The sequence below is a fragment of the Bacillus rossius genome (assembly GCF_032445375.1).
Source record: "Bacillus rossius redtenbacheri isolate Brsri chromosome 9 unlocalized genomic scaffold, Brsri_v3 Brsri_v3_scf9_2, whole genome shotgun sequence".
Classification (NCBI taxonomy): Eukaryota; Metazoa; Arthropoda; class Insecta; order Phasmatodea; family Bacillidae; genus Bacillus; species Bacillus rossius.
This window is the reverse complement of record NW_026962013.1, coordinates 628,465-645,919: the sequence shown is the minus strand read 5'-3', so window position 1 is coordinate 645,919 and position 17,455 is coordinate 628,465. Positions and strand designations below refer to the sequence as shown.

The 17,455-nt window shown below is 40.1% G+C and overlaps 2 protein-coding genes across 5 annotated transcripts; one reads left to right on the top strand and one right to left on the bottom strand.

The window, feature by feature from the left end:
* Positions 1-1,672: 1,672 nt before the first annotated feature.
* On the bottom strand, positions 1,673-14,305 carry LOC134542769 (NFU1 iron-sulfur cluster scaffold homolog, mitochondrial-like). Of its 4 annotated transcripts, none has more exons than XM_063387281.1 (7): positions 14,202-14,305; positions 12,873-12,981; positions 10,137-10,271; positions 9,540-9,654; positions 7,646-7,749; positions 5,697-5,813; positions 1,673-1,912 (listed from the first exon to the last, which is right to left on the bottom strand). In XM_063387281.1, exons 1-7 carry the CDS (start codon positions 14,273-14,275, stop codon positions 1,802-1,804), a joined length of 765 nt encoding a protein of 254 aa, XP_063243351.1. In that variant the 5' UTR covers positions 14,276-14,305; the 3' UTR covers positions 1,673-1,801. The 4 variants fall into 4 exon arrangements, with proteins under 4 accessions (XP_063243351.1, XP_063243350.1, XP_063243348.1 ...); XM_063387280.1 differs by having other exon boundaries at positions 10,137-10,295; positions 14,202-14,295; XM_063387278.1 differs by lacking the exons at positions 12,873-12,981; positions 14,202-14,305 and adding an exon at positions 12,398-12,711 and having other exon boundaries at positions 10,137-10,295.
* A 705-nt stretch (positions 14,306-15,010) lies between these two features.
* On the top strand, positions 15,011-17,301 carry LOC134542770 (E3 SUMO-protein ligase NSE2-like). Its single transcript, XM_063387282.1, has one exon. The coding sequence runs from the start codon at positions 15,150-15,152 to the stop codon at positions 15,852-15,854; it is 705 nt and encodes a 234-aa protein (XP_063243352.1). The 5' UTR covers positions 15,011-15,149; the 3' UTR covers positions 15,855-17,301.
* Positions 17,302-17,455: the final 154 nt, after the last annotated feature.

The window sequence follows — 17,455 nt, the reverse complement described above, 5'->3', positions numbered from 1 at the left end:
TATATGGCGGAGAAATGAAGATAAAGGTGTTATGCAAGCCCCTTAAGTGCTTTCAAGAATCTGTACTGGTTGTTTTATGCCTAAAAATTACTCCGAAAACACGCGTTTTAGCCGTTTTAACGCTTCTAAAAATACAGTTTAAAAACTTAATCCGAAATTAAAAGTACTTTTCGGTCCTCAGCGAACTCTTAAATGCTATTCGTAAATAGGCCCCACTCGGATATCTTGAGTAGTTTTGAAATCGCGTTGTTTTTCCTGAAGCTCTGCACACCGTATGTGCGCCCAGGTAGGCGGGGCCCGTAAGCCAGTGACATACCGGGATGACATGAATGGTCGAACCCCACCAAAGCAACATCACAGCCTCCCACCAGCTCGCCAATGAGTCACGCGCCGTACAAGGCCGCGCGCTCTTGTTTGGCTCCTGGCGAGCTATTTCAGGCGCCACTGTACGTCTTTAAGGCCAAAGCGCACATAATGCACTCGAGTGCCTCGGTGGCTATGTCCCTCTCACGAACCAGACAGAACTGGACCGCTGTTTGCTGCGGGGGTTCGGGGCGCACCCGGGGTCTGGTTTTTAATACATTAGTTTACCCCGAATCAGTCTACTGCTAAAATAATTTATTGCAAACCTTAAAGTGAATGCAAACCAGCACATATTATGTTTAAATTGTGAGAATTTGAAAAGTTGTACACAGAATTACTTGCCACCTGGCCCAAGGGCGTCGCCATGGAGGAGGGGGGTAGGGGGGGTAGGGGGGGGCAGTTGCCCCCTCTAGAGCCCTAGAGATTCAAAAAAGTGTAGCCAAATGGAAAAAAATACATACTTTTCCCACAACTTGCCCCCCCCCCCCCCCCCAAGGCCATCGGCTGGCGACGCCCTTGACCTCGCCCCGTCGCTTCTCTAGGGCTACATCTTCTAGGAGGAGGCTCCTGATGCAGCTGTGGGTGTGGCACATCTCAAATCTCAGTGAAAAGACATGACCACAACCACCACTGGCACTGCTTCTTTGCTGAGCCCCCCTGTACCTACGACTAGCACCACCCGTGACTACGACCAGCACCACCCGTGACTACGACCAGCACCACCCGTGACTACGACCAGCACCACCCGTGACTACGACCAGCACCACCAGTGACTACGACCAGCACCACCCGTGACTACGACCAGCACCACCCGTGACTACGACCAGCACCACCCGTGACTACGACCAGCACCACCCGTGGCTACGACCAGCACCACCCGTGACTACGACCAGCACCACCCGTGACTACGACCAGCACCACCCGTGACTACGACCAGCACCACCCGTGACTACGACTAGCACCACCTGGGTCTGTGCCTCGCCCCGGGCCATGCTAGACCGCTGGCTGTCGGCCAGGCTGGGGGCAAGCCAGTCCTGACTAACGTTGTTTTAAGAATAACTAGTCTAAACAGAAGTAGTTGGGGCATCAGTGCAAGAAGGAGAAATGTAAAAATCTACAATTGAATGTGTAAGTTGTAGGTTACTAGAATACAGCTATTTAGGCCACATAGCTACCAACCTGACTCAGACCAGTTGGCCAAACCCATTGAGTCTAGCCTCGTTCCATCCATCCACACCGGGGAAGTGTGCGGACACAAATTGTCATAAAAAACAGGGGGTAGAATTATTATTTAAGCATAACAACTTCATTAACACAAAAACACTTTATTAACACAATATACAGTCTGTTGCGCACACAGTGAATGAACAGGTGTTATTAATGTCCTAACTGCTTGAGACATTTTAGAGCTAAAAGGCACAACTGAGACATTTTGTACCTAGTGGGGAGAAGGTTCCTTCTGGGTTTGCTGCAGTTTTCTTTCCATTTCCTCAAATTCTTTCTTAGTGATTATTTGCACTTCATCCTCTACTTGCTCCACACCCAAAACCTGAAGAAAAAATATTAAAATATACTAAGCCTTTTTTAAAAATATTCAAATATTACATGTTGTTCACTTAGATTAAATAGTTTAAATCCCAATTAACAACCAATATTAATAATGGTTTACAGCCTAATAAATTCCATTTCACCCCACACATTGACACATCAAGTGAAATTATGATCTGGTTTTGGAGGGGAGGGGGGGTTTGTGTACATTACATTACATTACATCACGATACAATATGACCATAATACAGTAATTAACTAATTCCAACTGCTACCGACTTTCAACACCAACTGAATGCAACCTATTGTCACCACTTACCAACCCTTTCTAGAATAAGTAAAAGCTTGTAGAAAAATGAAATGGAACCAGACATTAATTAGTCACTTTTTTATAAAGTCCTATTTCAAACAAAACAGACATAAATGAATGTTCTACAAACAAAAATGAGTTATTATCTTATTTATTTCTAGTATTTTTTTTGTCTCTTCATACATAAAGCTAACAGTAATATTACAAATGCTTTCACTACCTAGCATAAAGGAAGTAAAAAGTAGGTATTAATGCCACGTGAATATAAATGGATGTTTTCTTTTTTTCTATCATGATTCAGCAAAATTACAATTGACAACCACATACTTTAATAAAAACCACACACAAAACAAAAAAACACAGACTAGGAACACAAAAAAGGCTTAACAGTTTAACAGCCTTTGAAAAAATGACAGAGGCAGACACAATGCCACAAAACCAGATAAAATCATAATAAATAGAGATTAGGACAGTAATCTTTGTGAAAGAAACAGCGACAAAGAATAAAAATATCAGTCCGACAGATGGCGACTGTGATAAAGGTCTCTACCGTCTTTTGTTATTTAAAAATGATGAGTAGTAGCCATCTTCAGTTATATATTTTTATAATAATTTTTTATGTCAATATATTTTTTAATTTGCCTTCATAAAGGCAGAGGGCACCCACTGATAAGTAATAGAGAATGAGTTGACAACATTATCATAACACAGTCTATCATGAAAATGAATTCTGTGCTGAACCTGTGATTTCAAAAGGAGAGAGATTGAAATTCGCCATTCCATTAGATTAAGTCCTGTTAATTAACACCAAAAGAAGTCAAGAACACAAGAAGACCCTCAGATTCCTGAAGCTCTGCAGTGGATGTGTTCAGTCAGTTACATTAATGCAGGCTACAAGACAATTATACCACTACCACCATTAGAAGCAATTATAAGGTAGACAAATATGTAACATTAATAAAGAGCTGATCTTAACCCACCTGACCCTTTAAGAAACGAAAGTGTCGTCCAGTACAATCGCCTCACCTAAAGATTACACTGAATCAGTAGATATTAGAAAACCATAATGAGAATATTCACAACGTAAAAGTAGTGACCACAAACGGTCCTAAATAGCAACTGCACTATAATATTATCAATAAATTACACTAATTATGTGTTTGCTCCAAAATATGACCTTAAAATATTTACCATAAACAAATATCATGTCCACTTTTGAATCACATTCTCATTTGCAGTTAATTTACTTTTGATCGTACATGATGACCAAATGCAAAAACTTGAAACTGCTCCGATGTTTCTGAATATCTAATAGAAAATTAATTTGAGACCAAGATGGCATCTTGGTTTCTTTGTTAAAAACTGAATTTGTGTCATTTTGAATGTCTTGCGTTTGGCTGCTCTAATGAAGTTCATTTTCAAACATAACCTAATGATACGGTAAATATGTATACGTTCGTCAAAAGTAATAATAAAATAATTAAAAATATTTTTTATCATATTAAGTACTTTATTTATATTTAGTAAGAGTTTTTACTTGAAACAGCATTTATGAACAAGCATTGAATTTACATTTCACAGAGGGGGCTTATGTGAGTTTTGTGATACAGTAAGTCCTCGGTTTACGTCGGGGTTACGTTCCTGAAAACCGCGACGTAAATAGAAACGACGCAAAATGAGCCATGTTTCATGCCACCGGCCGGCCACGGCCCAAGGTCGGCCGGAAGCGCTTGCATACAGACGTGACAACGGGCAATTTTATCAGCAAATTACAACCGACAGCGTGGGAAACAAGTCCAACTAGTACTTCTCAGCTTTATAGAATGGTTATTTAACCAGCTGCTTTATTACCTTTATTGATTGAAATATAAAAACAGATATATAGTCGTTTGGAAGACATCTTATGAAGAAAAAATCATAAATTGCAGTGAGCTGATACTGTAGGCCTACTACAAACGCATTTAATCACGATAAAGTTAACAACGGCACGTTTAAAACTCCGGCCAACTCAATGATATCATAGCGACTGAAGTGTAAGTGTAGAGCTGTAGCAAACCGTATGTATTCGTTACTGAGTAACGGGTGCGGCATCTAGTAATGAGTAACGAAACGTTACACACGAATGCATTTCGTTACTCGCATTTTTCGTATGTTTTACGCATGCGCGCGCTTATTCGTTACAAAGAACGATGTTTGTTTATTAAGAAAAGTATAATTTGGAAATTCGTCGTCCAAGTTTTTTACTGTTTATTAAAGGTATTGTGTGTGTAGACAAAGTTTGAGATTGGAACAGAAACAACGTAAGAAAGTATTTTTTACAAATTATAAATATGTATGTTTTTGTTTTTTATTATCGCGTATTTTCACGTTTTTTGTTCTTATCTTAAAAGAGATATTATAATAAAGCTGCTCTAATGAGATTTTATTGTTTCTTGGTTAACAAAAGCTGTTAATTATCAAATACTTTTAATTGTTTATATTCGATTTATTATTATTTACGCGACGTCATACTGTACGCGTACGAAATACGACTCAATTCGTTGCTGTTACATAACATAGCATGTTATCCGGTATCAGAAGTAACGAGTAACGATACGAAAGTAACGAGTACTAATTGTTATAGTAACGAATACATACGGGTACACTTTTTTTAGTTACTTTTACACCTCTACTGAAGTGCCAAGGAGTTGGACGAAAAGGGGTAGGAGAAAATGCTGTGTCGTTGCGGGAAGTAGATAACACTTCTACGTGCGAGATACGTGGGTGGCCGAGCGGGCGGGCTGGTAGTATTGCATCACCGCGCGGAGAGCGGAGAGCAGGAAGCGTCCCTCATGATGTATGATAAGATAAGGCGGTGAACGTGTAGCTTACGCTACATAGCATAAATTAACTACCGAAGGAAACAAAGAATTATAAACGAATTATATACGGTGTTTTGGTTAAAATAAAGATTTACGGTCATTGTAAACGACGTTATTGTGAATCGGCGACAACTTAAATTGAAACATGAGTACTCAAACATTAGCGACGTTAATCCGAAACGACGTAAATCGGTACGACGTAAATAGAGGACTTACTCTGTGAATTGTCTGGTCAATACATGTGCAAAGTTGCTGTTTGTTCATGACGTAGATCTGGTACAAAAATGTAAGCAGATATTGTTTTTCTAATACAAAAATTAGTTTGCAAGAGCTTTTCACCATTAAAAAAATTGGTTTTCCTGAAGTATTAACCAGAGTAGAAACATTATTTTCCCGAAGTTCGGGAATTGTGTCTTTCTTGACTTTTATCCCGAGTTACAGGATCCGTCCACCTCTACCGATGATATTACAAAGGATTAATGGCCTTATGTTAAATAAAGTTAAACTCAACAATTAGGTGTATGCTTATAAACACACTTAAATTTCTCTTTAAACTTGAAAACATCTTCTACAAGCTGGAGTGGAACTCGGGATGGGTCCCGGGCAGAGCTCACCTCGGGGATGTAGAACTGCAGCATGTTCTGGATGCCGTTCTTGAGCGTGACCGCGGAGCTGGGGCAGCCGGTGCACGAGCCCTGCATCTTCAGCTTCACCACGCCGTGCTCGAAGCCCTGCGCAGACCCCGCTTAAGCCCTGCGCACATCCCGCTACAGCCCTGCCCACACCCCGCTACAGCCCTGCGCACACCCCGCTACAGCCCTGCGCACACCCAGCTACAGCCCCGGCTACATCCGTGCCACACCAACTGGTACATCTGGATCTGCTTCCCGCTGTCTGTCTGTCCCTATGCATGCTTACATCTTTAAAACTACGCAACACATTTCGATGTGGTTTTTTTTAATAGATAGACTGATTCAAGAGGAAGGTTTATATGTATAATTCATGCATAATATAGTAGAGAAACACTGATAATTTTAGAGGTTTCTAATGTGATGTCGTAAATAAACACATTTTTTTTTGCGCTTACATTGCAAACGCTGGCTGAACCCTACGAGATAGATCAAAATAATGTTGTACAGTATTGTACACCTTAAAAAAGTATACAAAAAAGTCCGTGATGGTATATGTCTATCTCTTAGGGATAACCCACAATAACCATTTTTTATCCTTTACTTTTACTTTTTATAATGGATTATTTATGAAGAGATTTTAAGCAATACAGCATAAATCCTTATCCAATAAAGTACCTTAAATACATTGTGCATTCAATATAGATCAATATGGCCCTTTACAGCATGAAATTTAAATGAATATTTTAAGGTATTACAGATTTAAATTGCAGGTACATAGCAGTTGCAGCGGTACCGGCGCGTCTAATGACAAAAAAGCTGTGAACGTTGTATATAAAGACATTCTGTAGTATACTAGTATCAGCATTGCACCCGTGCGAAGCCGGGGCGGGTCGCTAGTTATACCGGGGGGAAACGGGCCTTGCTGCACAGGGGCTACGGAGAGAGTAGCCGGGTCCACATGCCAGTAGCACATGTGGTGGAGCCCCGGGCACAACACTATCAACCCCCGGTGTGCTGCTCCTTCTCTGCCCCTAAGAGCTCCACCAGACCTGCTCTCCGCACACCTCGCCAAGCCACCGGGACACCTGCTAGGACAAACTTGCTTACCTGGAGCATTCAAAACTAGGTCAGTGAAGAATGTAGATGGAAAATATTGACTCTGCATGTTTTCACACAAGCTAAGGCTGAATACTGATTATAAAAAGGAAGGAATTGCTAGGATATTAAATGAATAGTTCAGTTTTTTGTCCTCATCTATTACTTGGTGGTACGACAGGTTCACACTCACCGATACATAACTGCGAGATTAAGAAATGACGTTTGACACAAGTGTAACCAAGATGCTGATTGGTGTAGCTACCTCACATGACATCATTATCCATTTCTCAAAAAGTAGTCATAAAACTCAACCCTTCGGAATATAATCGACTGCATAAGTTCCAATACTCATAAATGAAAACTTAACCATTCCAACATGCTATTATTTTGCAGAAATAATAATAAAACTCTTAAGCATATTACAATATTTTCATCTTGGATTAGAAATGATTTTTACATTCCAATACCTGTATTTTGTGAATTTAAGAGGACAAAATATATATTATTTCATTTTTTAGTAACAATGTTTTGGAAGATACTTTTTAGAATGATACTGTAAATTGAATCTACTTAGAATTGTACGTAATTAATTACAAATATCAGAAATTAGTACATAAGTACTAGTAACTAAAATCAACTACAATTTTATAGTACTTTCCCAACACTGATTCTGCACATCACTCATAAAGAACTGAGAAACTATGTTCAGCACATTGAGACAGAAGTCAAAGTGTAGACTCACAATACTTACTTTGGCCAATCATAGAAACTATACATGTGCTTCCCTGCGGGCAACATGGCTGAGGATGTTCCGAGCGGCCGGGGGCACTCACCACGTACACGATGTCTCCGCCGTCCTCCTGCACGGTGGGGCGTATCCGCGAGTCCAGCAGCTCCTTGATCATCTGCACCGTCTCATCGTCGTCCTCCCGTGCCTCTGCAAGCACGGCCGTCACTCATCCTGTTGGCTGTGCGCACGTCCTTCTACTGCATTAGCGCTGCCACGTTCACCCACAGAGTCCCACCCTTTTGGACACAACTTCAGAATTTATTAAAAATTATTTTAAATTAAAATTTGGAATGAAAATTTTGGAAATATATATTAATGTTGTATGGGGTTTAGAATTATTTTTTTCTTTCAGAATGTATATATAACTGAATTAATACTGTCAAAAGACAATATTTTATGGTCTTGTAAAAATCAACTAGTCATATATGAACAAAATTGTGGTTCTTGATGGTATACAATATAATATTGTATTGCTAACAAGATGGGTGGCGACAGTGGGTGCCACTTGCTCCGGGCTGCAATGTGAGCGTGAGACAGACTATATACAGTAGAACCCTGTTATAATGTTTTTCAAGGGAGCACAAGAAAAAAACATTATAAGCAGGAAAACGTTATAAGCATGAAATCTCAATTTAGTTTTTAACAATGTTCGAGCTTTGTACCAATGGACTCACCAAGCTATGTAAACAACTTTAATCTTAAAACCAAAGATAGTATACTTGATACATAAATTTTCTGAAACAAGCCAACAATTTTTCAACGTCGTCTTGTTCCCTAGTTAAATTTTGTTTGTCTTTAAAGATACACTGCCACATTTTTTGTAAAATTGTCTCACAATTCATGATGACAACATTAAGAGTGAGAACGTCTACTCCTTCGCCACCTGAAAATGTTTAATTTTGGGATTCCTATGTATGAATGAAAAAAAAAATTATTTGCAAGCAATAGAAAACACTTTTAGTTATGCCCTCGCTCAATGGTTGGCAACTTAAATATCGTAGGACTATGTACGTGCATCTGAATACCCACTGGAATGGCAAGGAAGAAAAGAGTTGACTAAGGGTGCCAACTGACACGTAACTATGAACATTGTGTACCTTCAGTATATTGCATAAAATTGTATTTTAACAAACTTCATGTATTGTATGGCAGTGATTGTAAACATAAACATACATAAAGGAATCTTTTTATCGTAAGTGTTGGAATAATTTGGTTTTAAAACATTTTTTCCCCATTTATTGAATGTTAGAAAGCAAACATTATAAGCAGGAAATTACACTATTTATTAACGTTATATGCAGGAAATAAATACATTGTCCTTATGGGGGAAATATTGGGACTTTAAAAATATGACATTATAAGCAGGAAAACATTATATGCAGGAACATTATAACAGGGTTCTACTGTAGTAAGTCTATCAGCACAGCCAAAAATATTCACTTCCCACGTCACGCAGCATCACCTGCACGTCACTGCAGACCAAGCAAGTGGGAAACATAGCACATGTTTCCGTGAGCCAGTTGGTATTCCCTTTACGCCCATCCATCCTTTTCCATGATAGCTCCATTCTCATCACCTCTCAGGCCCACCACACGTGACAGGCTTCCGCGCGTCTCCCAAACACTGGCTAACCACGGCCCAGAGAACATGCAAAACACTGTTAAACATTACTGCATTTTTGGAATTTTTTACTCAAAAGATTCACACTTATGTAAAAAAAAAAAGTATTTGAACATAAATTTATAAATTGCAGATGCAGTAATATACTATAAATTAATTTTTCTTTGTTAAAAACCAAATTCTGAAATATTCCACTCTCTTCGCTTTCCGCTCTACTTGTTCATTTCTCCCAGTTTTCTTTATTCCTCTTACCAACTGACTGCACTCACGCTGTGCAACTCCAATAGAAAACAGACCACTGAGGCACACAGACCCACCGGTGTCCGAAGGTGCCTTCTCATCCGTGATGATGGGCAGGCCGCTTGCGAAGAAGTCCATTATGGTTGCGAAGATCTCTGGGTTCAGGATCTTCCAGTCCACGTCTTCGTCCGCCTGCACAACAGGGAGCACGCTACCACCCACTGCTACAGAGCTGGCCCCGCTGCCATGACGTGGAGCTTCGGTCGGTCGATCATCAACTAACAGTGGCTGATACCCCTCTTCCCCTCTTGTGCTGCTCACCCCATCCTAAGAAGCCTGCCTTGGTATAAAGAACATGTTTCAAACATACAACATAAATGTGGGGACATCTACAGGCTGTGTAGAGGTAGTAATGTCAATGAACATACGTATAAAAATTTTTTTTGTTTATTGTTATATCTGTAACTGTGGTAAAGTAGGAACACTGGGTAATTTTTAAGTAGAATGCCATATTGGCAAGGTAAACAACTAACCAAAATTATGATGTGATCTCATTATACACGGTAACAGCTCTAGCATCAAACAAACATTTCAGGACTTGCTAAGTTCATCAGCATTTCAGCCTCCTCTGTGTGTTGCGTATGAATGCAGCGCAGAAGAGAGAGGGCCGGCACCTTGCAGACAGTGATGAAGTCGGGCCCGAGGAACGCCGACTTGACCCCCTCGATGCGGAACAGCAGCTTGCAGAGCGGAGAGGCGTGCGCGGCCTGGCTCGAGGGGAAGTCGCGCGTCTCGCCCGGCCCCAGCACCTGCGCACCGTGCCACACTGCACGCTCCACCGTGCCCAACCTTTCACTAACAAACATGTTCATTCTTACGAACTCGACAGTAGTATACGAGCCATGACATTAAATTTATTTGATATATTACAATGGTATCTTTTTTTATTTCAAGTGAAACCTCTTCGGGCGCGATTAAAAAATTTCAAGGCCGAATTTCAATTAAACGTATTCGTGGAACATTGTTGGGAAACTATTTCTAACGCTAATAGGTTGCGGACGGTGCGGGCTCCACGTGGCTTAGTGCGGCTCAGGTTGAACCCCGCCAGGCTGCAGGGATAGGCCTGCGCCTGACTCCACCCGACTTGCTGGCGTCTCGTAGGGAGTGTTTCGGCAGAGGACAACTGATCATTATTGATTGATCAATAATTACTGATACCCTAAACAGCTATTTTGAAGTGAGTAATAATTCTGTTAATTCATGCATTTTTAAGAAATTGTCTTCTTTCTCTCTCTGCAGTTTTACTTGTAACAATTAACTTACCCCGAGGTTTGAATTGCCAAAGAAATTTTACTTCTTATCACATCTACTGCATTACACTAGGTTTTTTGTTTTAATAGCACAACTTTTTTATTACCTTTGCGCAATCTTTTACGGACTAAAAAGATATACTGGATATAATCAACTTAACTATGAAATATTTTATATATTGGACTCACAAAATTTGGAAGTTGATTCTTTTTAGAAAAAAAACATGATTTCCATGAATATATATACTTTTTTTGCACAGAGCTGAGAAATAAGTGATACCTATTGAAAAAAAAAAAAATTGGTAAAAGTTCCATATCACTTAACCAAATTTATCCCTTGATGATGATGGCATGAAATATACATTTATTCCTGTGGTGTTTTAATTCAGTACATTGAAAGATCCTGGACAAAAAAAACAATGAACTATGATTGTGCTGAACACAAAATATATTTTTTTTTTCTATTTTATTCAAAGTTATATTACAAATTTTTGTCATGGACAGGATCTTATGGCATACTAAATAAAACAGCATCATGTACCAAAGGTTCAATGCACACAGGATCAAGCCATCAAGATTAAGGCATCAACTTGGACATGTAATACAGAACAATTAACAAAAAATTATTGAAGTTAAGACTTTGGATGCATAAAGAACTCTCCAGTACAAGACAAGCAACTAATCAACCTGCAGCAATGAAAAAGTTGGGGCAACCACTGTAACTTTTATCATAAATGTGATTCTGGAAAAAAAAATTTGAACACAGGAAAATTCAATGTCTGCAAATATGCTTGCAAACACACCTACTTGTATTTAAGTACAGGCTACGGATAGTAAGGTGAACAGCTTACACTACGAATCTTCAATTCACTATTCAGGTTTATTGACAAGGACACAATGAGACTTCCCAGCTAAATGCAGTTGAGCCTATGTTGACAGCTCAATGACAACAGAATGAAGCTTCACCCAAGTTGAGGTCGAAACAGTGCCTCACAGACCCGGGGCACGCTACCGAGTTTGTGCCCGGAGGTTCCCCACCAGTGGGACAGCCGGGGTGACCATTTAGCACGTAACGACTGATTTTTATTGTCCCATGCAAGAACAAAAACAGCAAAATCAATTATTTACATCATGTCCACACAAGAATGTCCTAGTTTCCTGTCTGCGTTCTGCCGCTACCTAATGATTAGCCAGAGTTGAGACACAGAATTGAAGAGGCTATTGCTTCCATTACTCCGAAGTGTTACCAAAGTGTGGGAAGAATGGGACTTCAGGTTGGATGTGTCCCATGTAACTAAATGTGTACACATATGGAACATTTGTAACAAAAACTAGGTTAGTTTACCTTCAATTTGATGTATGATTTTTTTGTAAATAGTTTAAATTGAACTGTTATAATATACCATAGAAACTGTAGGGCAGTCTACATATACTATACATAAAACAGTCTGTAAAGACTGCAGTGTTTGCTATGGAAATACAATAATGACGATGGTTGATGTGAAGCCAGCCTTGCCAGAGACGAGGCCGCTATGTTCCCCAAACCTGCCCGCGACAGTGGGGCTTTGCGCCGGCAGATGCCTCGCCATGAACATGAAGTGCAAGGTGTTCCCTGATGAAACCACCTGTACTCCCGGGATGAACTTGAGGCAGTGGGGCTTTGCGCCGGCAGATGCCTCGCCATGAACATGAAGTGCAAGGTGTTCCCTGATGAAACCACCTGTACTCCCGGGATGAACTTGAGGCAGTGGGGCTTTGCGCCGGCAGATGCCTCGCCATGAACATGAAGTGCAAGGTGTTCCCTGATGAAACCACCTGTACTCCCGGGATGAACTTGAGGCAGTGGGGCTTTGCGCCGGCAGATGCCTCGCCATGAACATGAAGTGCAAGGTGTTCCCTGATGAAACCACCTGTACTCCCGGGATGAACTTGAGGCAGTGGGGCTTTGCGCCGGCAGATGCCTCGCCATGAACATGAAGTGCAAGGTGTTCCCTGATGAAACCACCTGTACTCCCGAGATGAACTTGAGGCAGTGGGGCTTTGCGCCGGCAGATGCCTCGCCATGAACATGAAGTGCAAGGTGTTCCCTGATGAAACCACCTGTACTCCCGGGATGAACTTGAGGCAGTTGGGATTGGGCGTCTCCTGCGTCTGCACGAACATGGACCTGCAGGGCTGGAAGCCACTCGCTCCCGCTGCACCGCTGCTCCTGGGGACACGGAACAGCCCTCACCGCCTCCATCAGCGGCTCCTTCAAACGAATATGTTCTTAAAAATACAAATTATTTTTGTATATTTTTTTTATTTTGCAGGGGGCCCTCCTGGGGGTTATGGTGATATTTAAAGTAGTTTTCAACAGGTAAATGCTTTGTGCCACTTGGAAGTTCATTAACAACTTTCACATTAAGAAAAAATCAGTTACAATTTGCACTAACTGGTTAGTAATTATTTGAGATTAATATTTTAATTTATAAAGTAACATATTTCTCCTATAAAAGCCTCTCTTGTCAAGAATTGATAGTCTAATTATTTTCCATAAAATAAACGACAAAAACAGGCCTACACAAATCATGGCGTAAGGACACAACCAACTGATGAAATAAGTGTCAAAAGTAGGCCTAATCCGAGACTTAAGCCTGGATTACAATAGCCGTCGCGCCCATACGCTGTTCGTCCGTACGCCAACCGCCAAGCCGTTTACAACACTCCATGCGTCCGTCATAATAATTTTGTTTTCCATTTCAAGGCTCTCCTGTTGAGAAAACTTACATTTTGGGGGAAAAATTCTTATGTAATTATATTAAACAGCTAATCTAATAACTCATTAATTTCAATTTAGATTTCACAAGCAAACACCTACATGATATTTAGAGGTTATAATTTCACCCATCCATCCATCAAAAGTATTGTGTTAGGCCAAGCTTTTGACGGACGGACGGCGGCGACAGGCTATTGTAACTCCGGCCTTCCGCTGACAATGTCGAGGCAGTCCAAGCTTCCGAGTTGGAGGTCTAGTCGCCCACCTGCGCAACAGGATCGACCAATGATTACCTGCATGTTGCACAAGGCGCGGGTGGCACACGCAGGGGTGCAAGCTAGTACGCCTGTTTTAAGTCATCAGGAGGGAAGCATGCAGAGGAGATATTGAAAAAAATGTTGCAGGATGAAGGGGGAGGGGCCTAAAGAAACAAGAAAAAGCTCAATGCCATACGACTTAAAAGATAGGCACCTGCTTGGAAAGGAACGTGTTGAAAAACATCGAATATCATCACTGTAGAGAAGTGCAAAGTATGAGTGATATTAGTGTTTTACGAAAGGGGGCGGAAATAGTTTTACCAACCAGAAAAAGCTCAATATAAAAGTAAATCAAAGAGTTATACTATAAGTAAACGTAAAAAAAAGCCATATAATTAGAGCGTAATTACGTACAAAAACGTTTGTGAGCCAGTTAGACGTGATAATCGTCTTAGAGAAGCCAAATATCCAAAACTCCGGCCCGCCATTTTTTTACAACAAAAATATCATAGATAGTTACACGTTAGGTAAATACTATGTTAGAATGTCAGAATAATAAACAGAAAGTCGCGAGTTATGATTGTTAACGTCACAAAAGTAAAGTGTTAGTACAGCATACAAAGTAGAATTATAGTTTTAGAATGAAGTTAATGTAATATTTATACTTTAGATTTTTTTTATATTTAAGTAAATAATTTATAGGTTTTAAGGAAAATAAAACTTCATTGGGTTACTCGTATTAGGTAATGAAAAGGAAAACACTTATTAAATCAGAGCAACAAGATTCGTAGTTCTGGGAAAATTATTTACTAACAAACTTATATTAGCTCTTTGAATTTAAAATGTATGCCTAATGCCCACCAAGCTGATGCATAGAACTATGCAGCGACAAGCCAAGCGTCGTTTCATACTGGTTACACGTTTAAATGAACTGTTAATATTTTTTAAAATAACTAAACCCGAAAAACTATTTTAAACATGAAAACTATGATCTGACTATCTTTCAAACAATAATCGACTTAGCAATCGAACGGCGTACCCTACTCTTTGCACTAACCTACGATATGGTGCGAGTCGGGCAAAAGCTTTCATTGCTTCACACGTATGGCGCATTTTATTTTAGTTGAGTAATCTATGGTGCAAGAAATTTGCTAATAAGGTTATTTATTTTTGTCGGCAAGTTAGAGGATAAAATCAAGCTAGAAGATTTTGGCGCAAAAATGGTGAACGTAATGAAAGGTGTGCTTGTTGAGTGGTAAGCCCTTAACTGATAGACGCGTAGTAATAGTAGTTTTGCTTTTGGTGTACTGTTCTGTTTTATCAAGCAATTGTCGTACTTAAAAAGACAAGTAGCCTTGTGAAATGTCTCAGATTGACGAGATATCTAGGCTTATCCAGACTTGTAAAAACACCCTCGCGGGCTCCTCGAAGCTCGCGGCGAAGCTGATGGAGGGCAACGACAGGAGAGAGCAGCTGAAGGAGTTCGAGAAGGTGATGGCCGACCTGTGCTGGCTGGGCGAGGAACACAAGGACGTCTGCGGCGCGCTCGAGGAGGTGAAGAAGGCGTGCAAGGCCAGGCGTCGCAGCCAGCGGGAGGACGAGAACGCGAACGTGGAAGACGATGAGAGAGGCGAGAACTTGTGGAGCCTGTACCGCGCGAAGCTGGCGGCCCTGCAGGGCGCCACGGACGTGTCGGAGCACCCGGACATGATGGCCTTCAAGACGATGCTGCGCGAGGTGCTGTCCGACGACTTCTACGGCGCGGACGAGGAGGGGGACGTGGTCCTGACCGCAGTCGACGTGATCGTGCACGACCCGTTCACGCGCCGCGTCATGGTGGAGCCGGTGAGGAACGTCAAGTGCGGCCACAGCTACGAGCGCGCCTCCATCGAGGCCATGATCAAGCAGGGGCCGACCAAGTGCCCGTACGTGTCCTGCCCCAACAGGACCGAGGTGCGTCTGGTGGACCTGGAGCCCGACGACAAACTGAAGAGGCACCTCGAGACGCTGACTGCTACCGCCGAATCAGAAGCAGATGACAGTATAGTCAACACTGATGACATGTGATTGTCTGATTTGTGTGGCTTCAGGGACAGAATGGCACAAGTGTTGTCTTTTCCAGCAGATTTTGAGTTTCTCAACATACAATAATCCATGAACGTACACTCAATTAATTGGGTCGGAATGAGAAGTGTTACATGTTAGTGTGTCATTAGGAAATAATGTAAGTGATGCTTAGTTGTTTATCAATATTATTTTTATGTGCATCATTGTCGTTCACAAATAAATGTTCATCAAATTCCATTTTTGGTATGATTACATTGGTTTCAAGTCTACTTATACTTTTAGGTAAATGATGCAGATTTTTTTAGATTTCTTTCTCTATCAAGCAGGGTGTCTACAAATACCTGGTGAACCAACTTTGGAATAAATGTGGAGCAAAGTAACTATTTCATACAAAAATATTCAAACATACATTTACTTACTGTCTTGCCATGTTTTCCAATTGTGATACTTAAAAGTAGTTAACCATTTTAATTGTGTTTATATTAGACTTGGTACATTACAGGTAGCATAAATTTGTGAGAATAGTTGGTTAGATTATTTTAGTTACATTAAAAATACTATAATATATATATATATATGGGTGGTTATTCATGTTAGCTACATTAATTTAAACTATTATCCCTATTTTACCATACTTTAAATGTTTCTAACTGAACTCTGTTTTGTATTTTTTCCTGTGTTTATAATGTAGCTAACCTAACCACTAGTGAAAACTGTAGACTGCTGGTAAACAGTTTGAAATATCGAAACGCCTACTTAGCAAATAATTGGATAACATCTCGGGACATAAAAAGAATGTGTTAATTTTTTTTTTATGGTTAAGTTACTCTGCTCCAGAATTACAGCACAATTAAGCATTATACAAAATAGATTATTTGCAGAGACGTCCAAATTTTTTGTCTTAAAGCTACTTACTACCTTTTCAGAGATAACTACCACTTGATTTAAGTGATAGCCTCTATATTTAATGTGCTGATGGAAACTAGCTCTGTGACTGTTTGTTTCGGACCGTGCGACTTGTGATCAGCACTTCAGTTTGGTTTCTTCATTATCTGTTAACACACTGCCAAGAGATTTTGTGCAAAATTTTAATTTTGGAAAGTTTAAAGAAAGTTTTTATATTAATATTTACTTATTTTCAATACATGTAATTTCACAAATTTTTTTATTCTTCATAGCCCTTTACAGAAGCATGTATTTTAGAATTAAAAACATACTTTTGTGAGACTGCATAATTTAACAATGCTATTTACATATTTTTCATTGAGACTAACCAAACCAATCCAACTTTTTTCTCAAGTTAAATTCGGCAGGATTGTATTTATTTAGGCTTGTTGTAAGAACCATTTAAAACTAAAGCAATCCACACTAAATAATATGTTAAAGATAAAGAAGTACACAAAATAACCCTATTTTATCATTATCTGCACATTAACTCAGTAATTGTTCAAATAATTTTGCAATATTAAAAAAAAAGTATGCAGTTGCAAACTGAAACTGCAATTAAATACAATATTATTAAAAGTTGTGTATTCATAAAATAAATATTTCCATAACACCAGCCCCACAAGGTCTGCCAACCATTCCTAAACTTGACGGAC

Bases quoted from the DNA above. Each gene is read 5' to 3' on its own strand.
- LOC134542769 (XM_063387278.1), bottom strand. From the start codon at position 12,652: ATGTTCATGGCGAGGCATCTGCCGGCGCAAAGCCCCACTGCCTCAAGT. The intron at 10,296-12,397 runs GTGGTTTCATCA...GGCACGGTGGAG, and splicing joins AGTTCATCCCGGGAGTACAG to CGTGCAGTGTGGCACGGTGC. The intron at 1,913-5,696 runs GTGAGCTCTGCC...TTTTTTCTTCAG, and splicing joins TGCAGTTCTACATCCCCGAG to GTTTTGGGTGTGGAGCAAGT.
- LOC134542770 (XM_063387282.1), top strand. From the start codon at position 15,150: ATGTCTCAGATTGACGAGATATCTAGGCTTATCCAGACTTGTAAAAAC.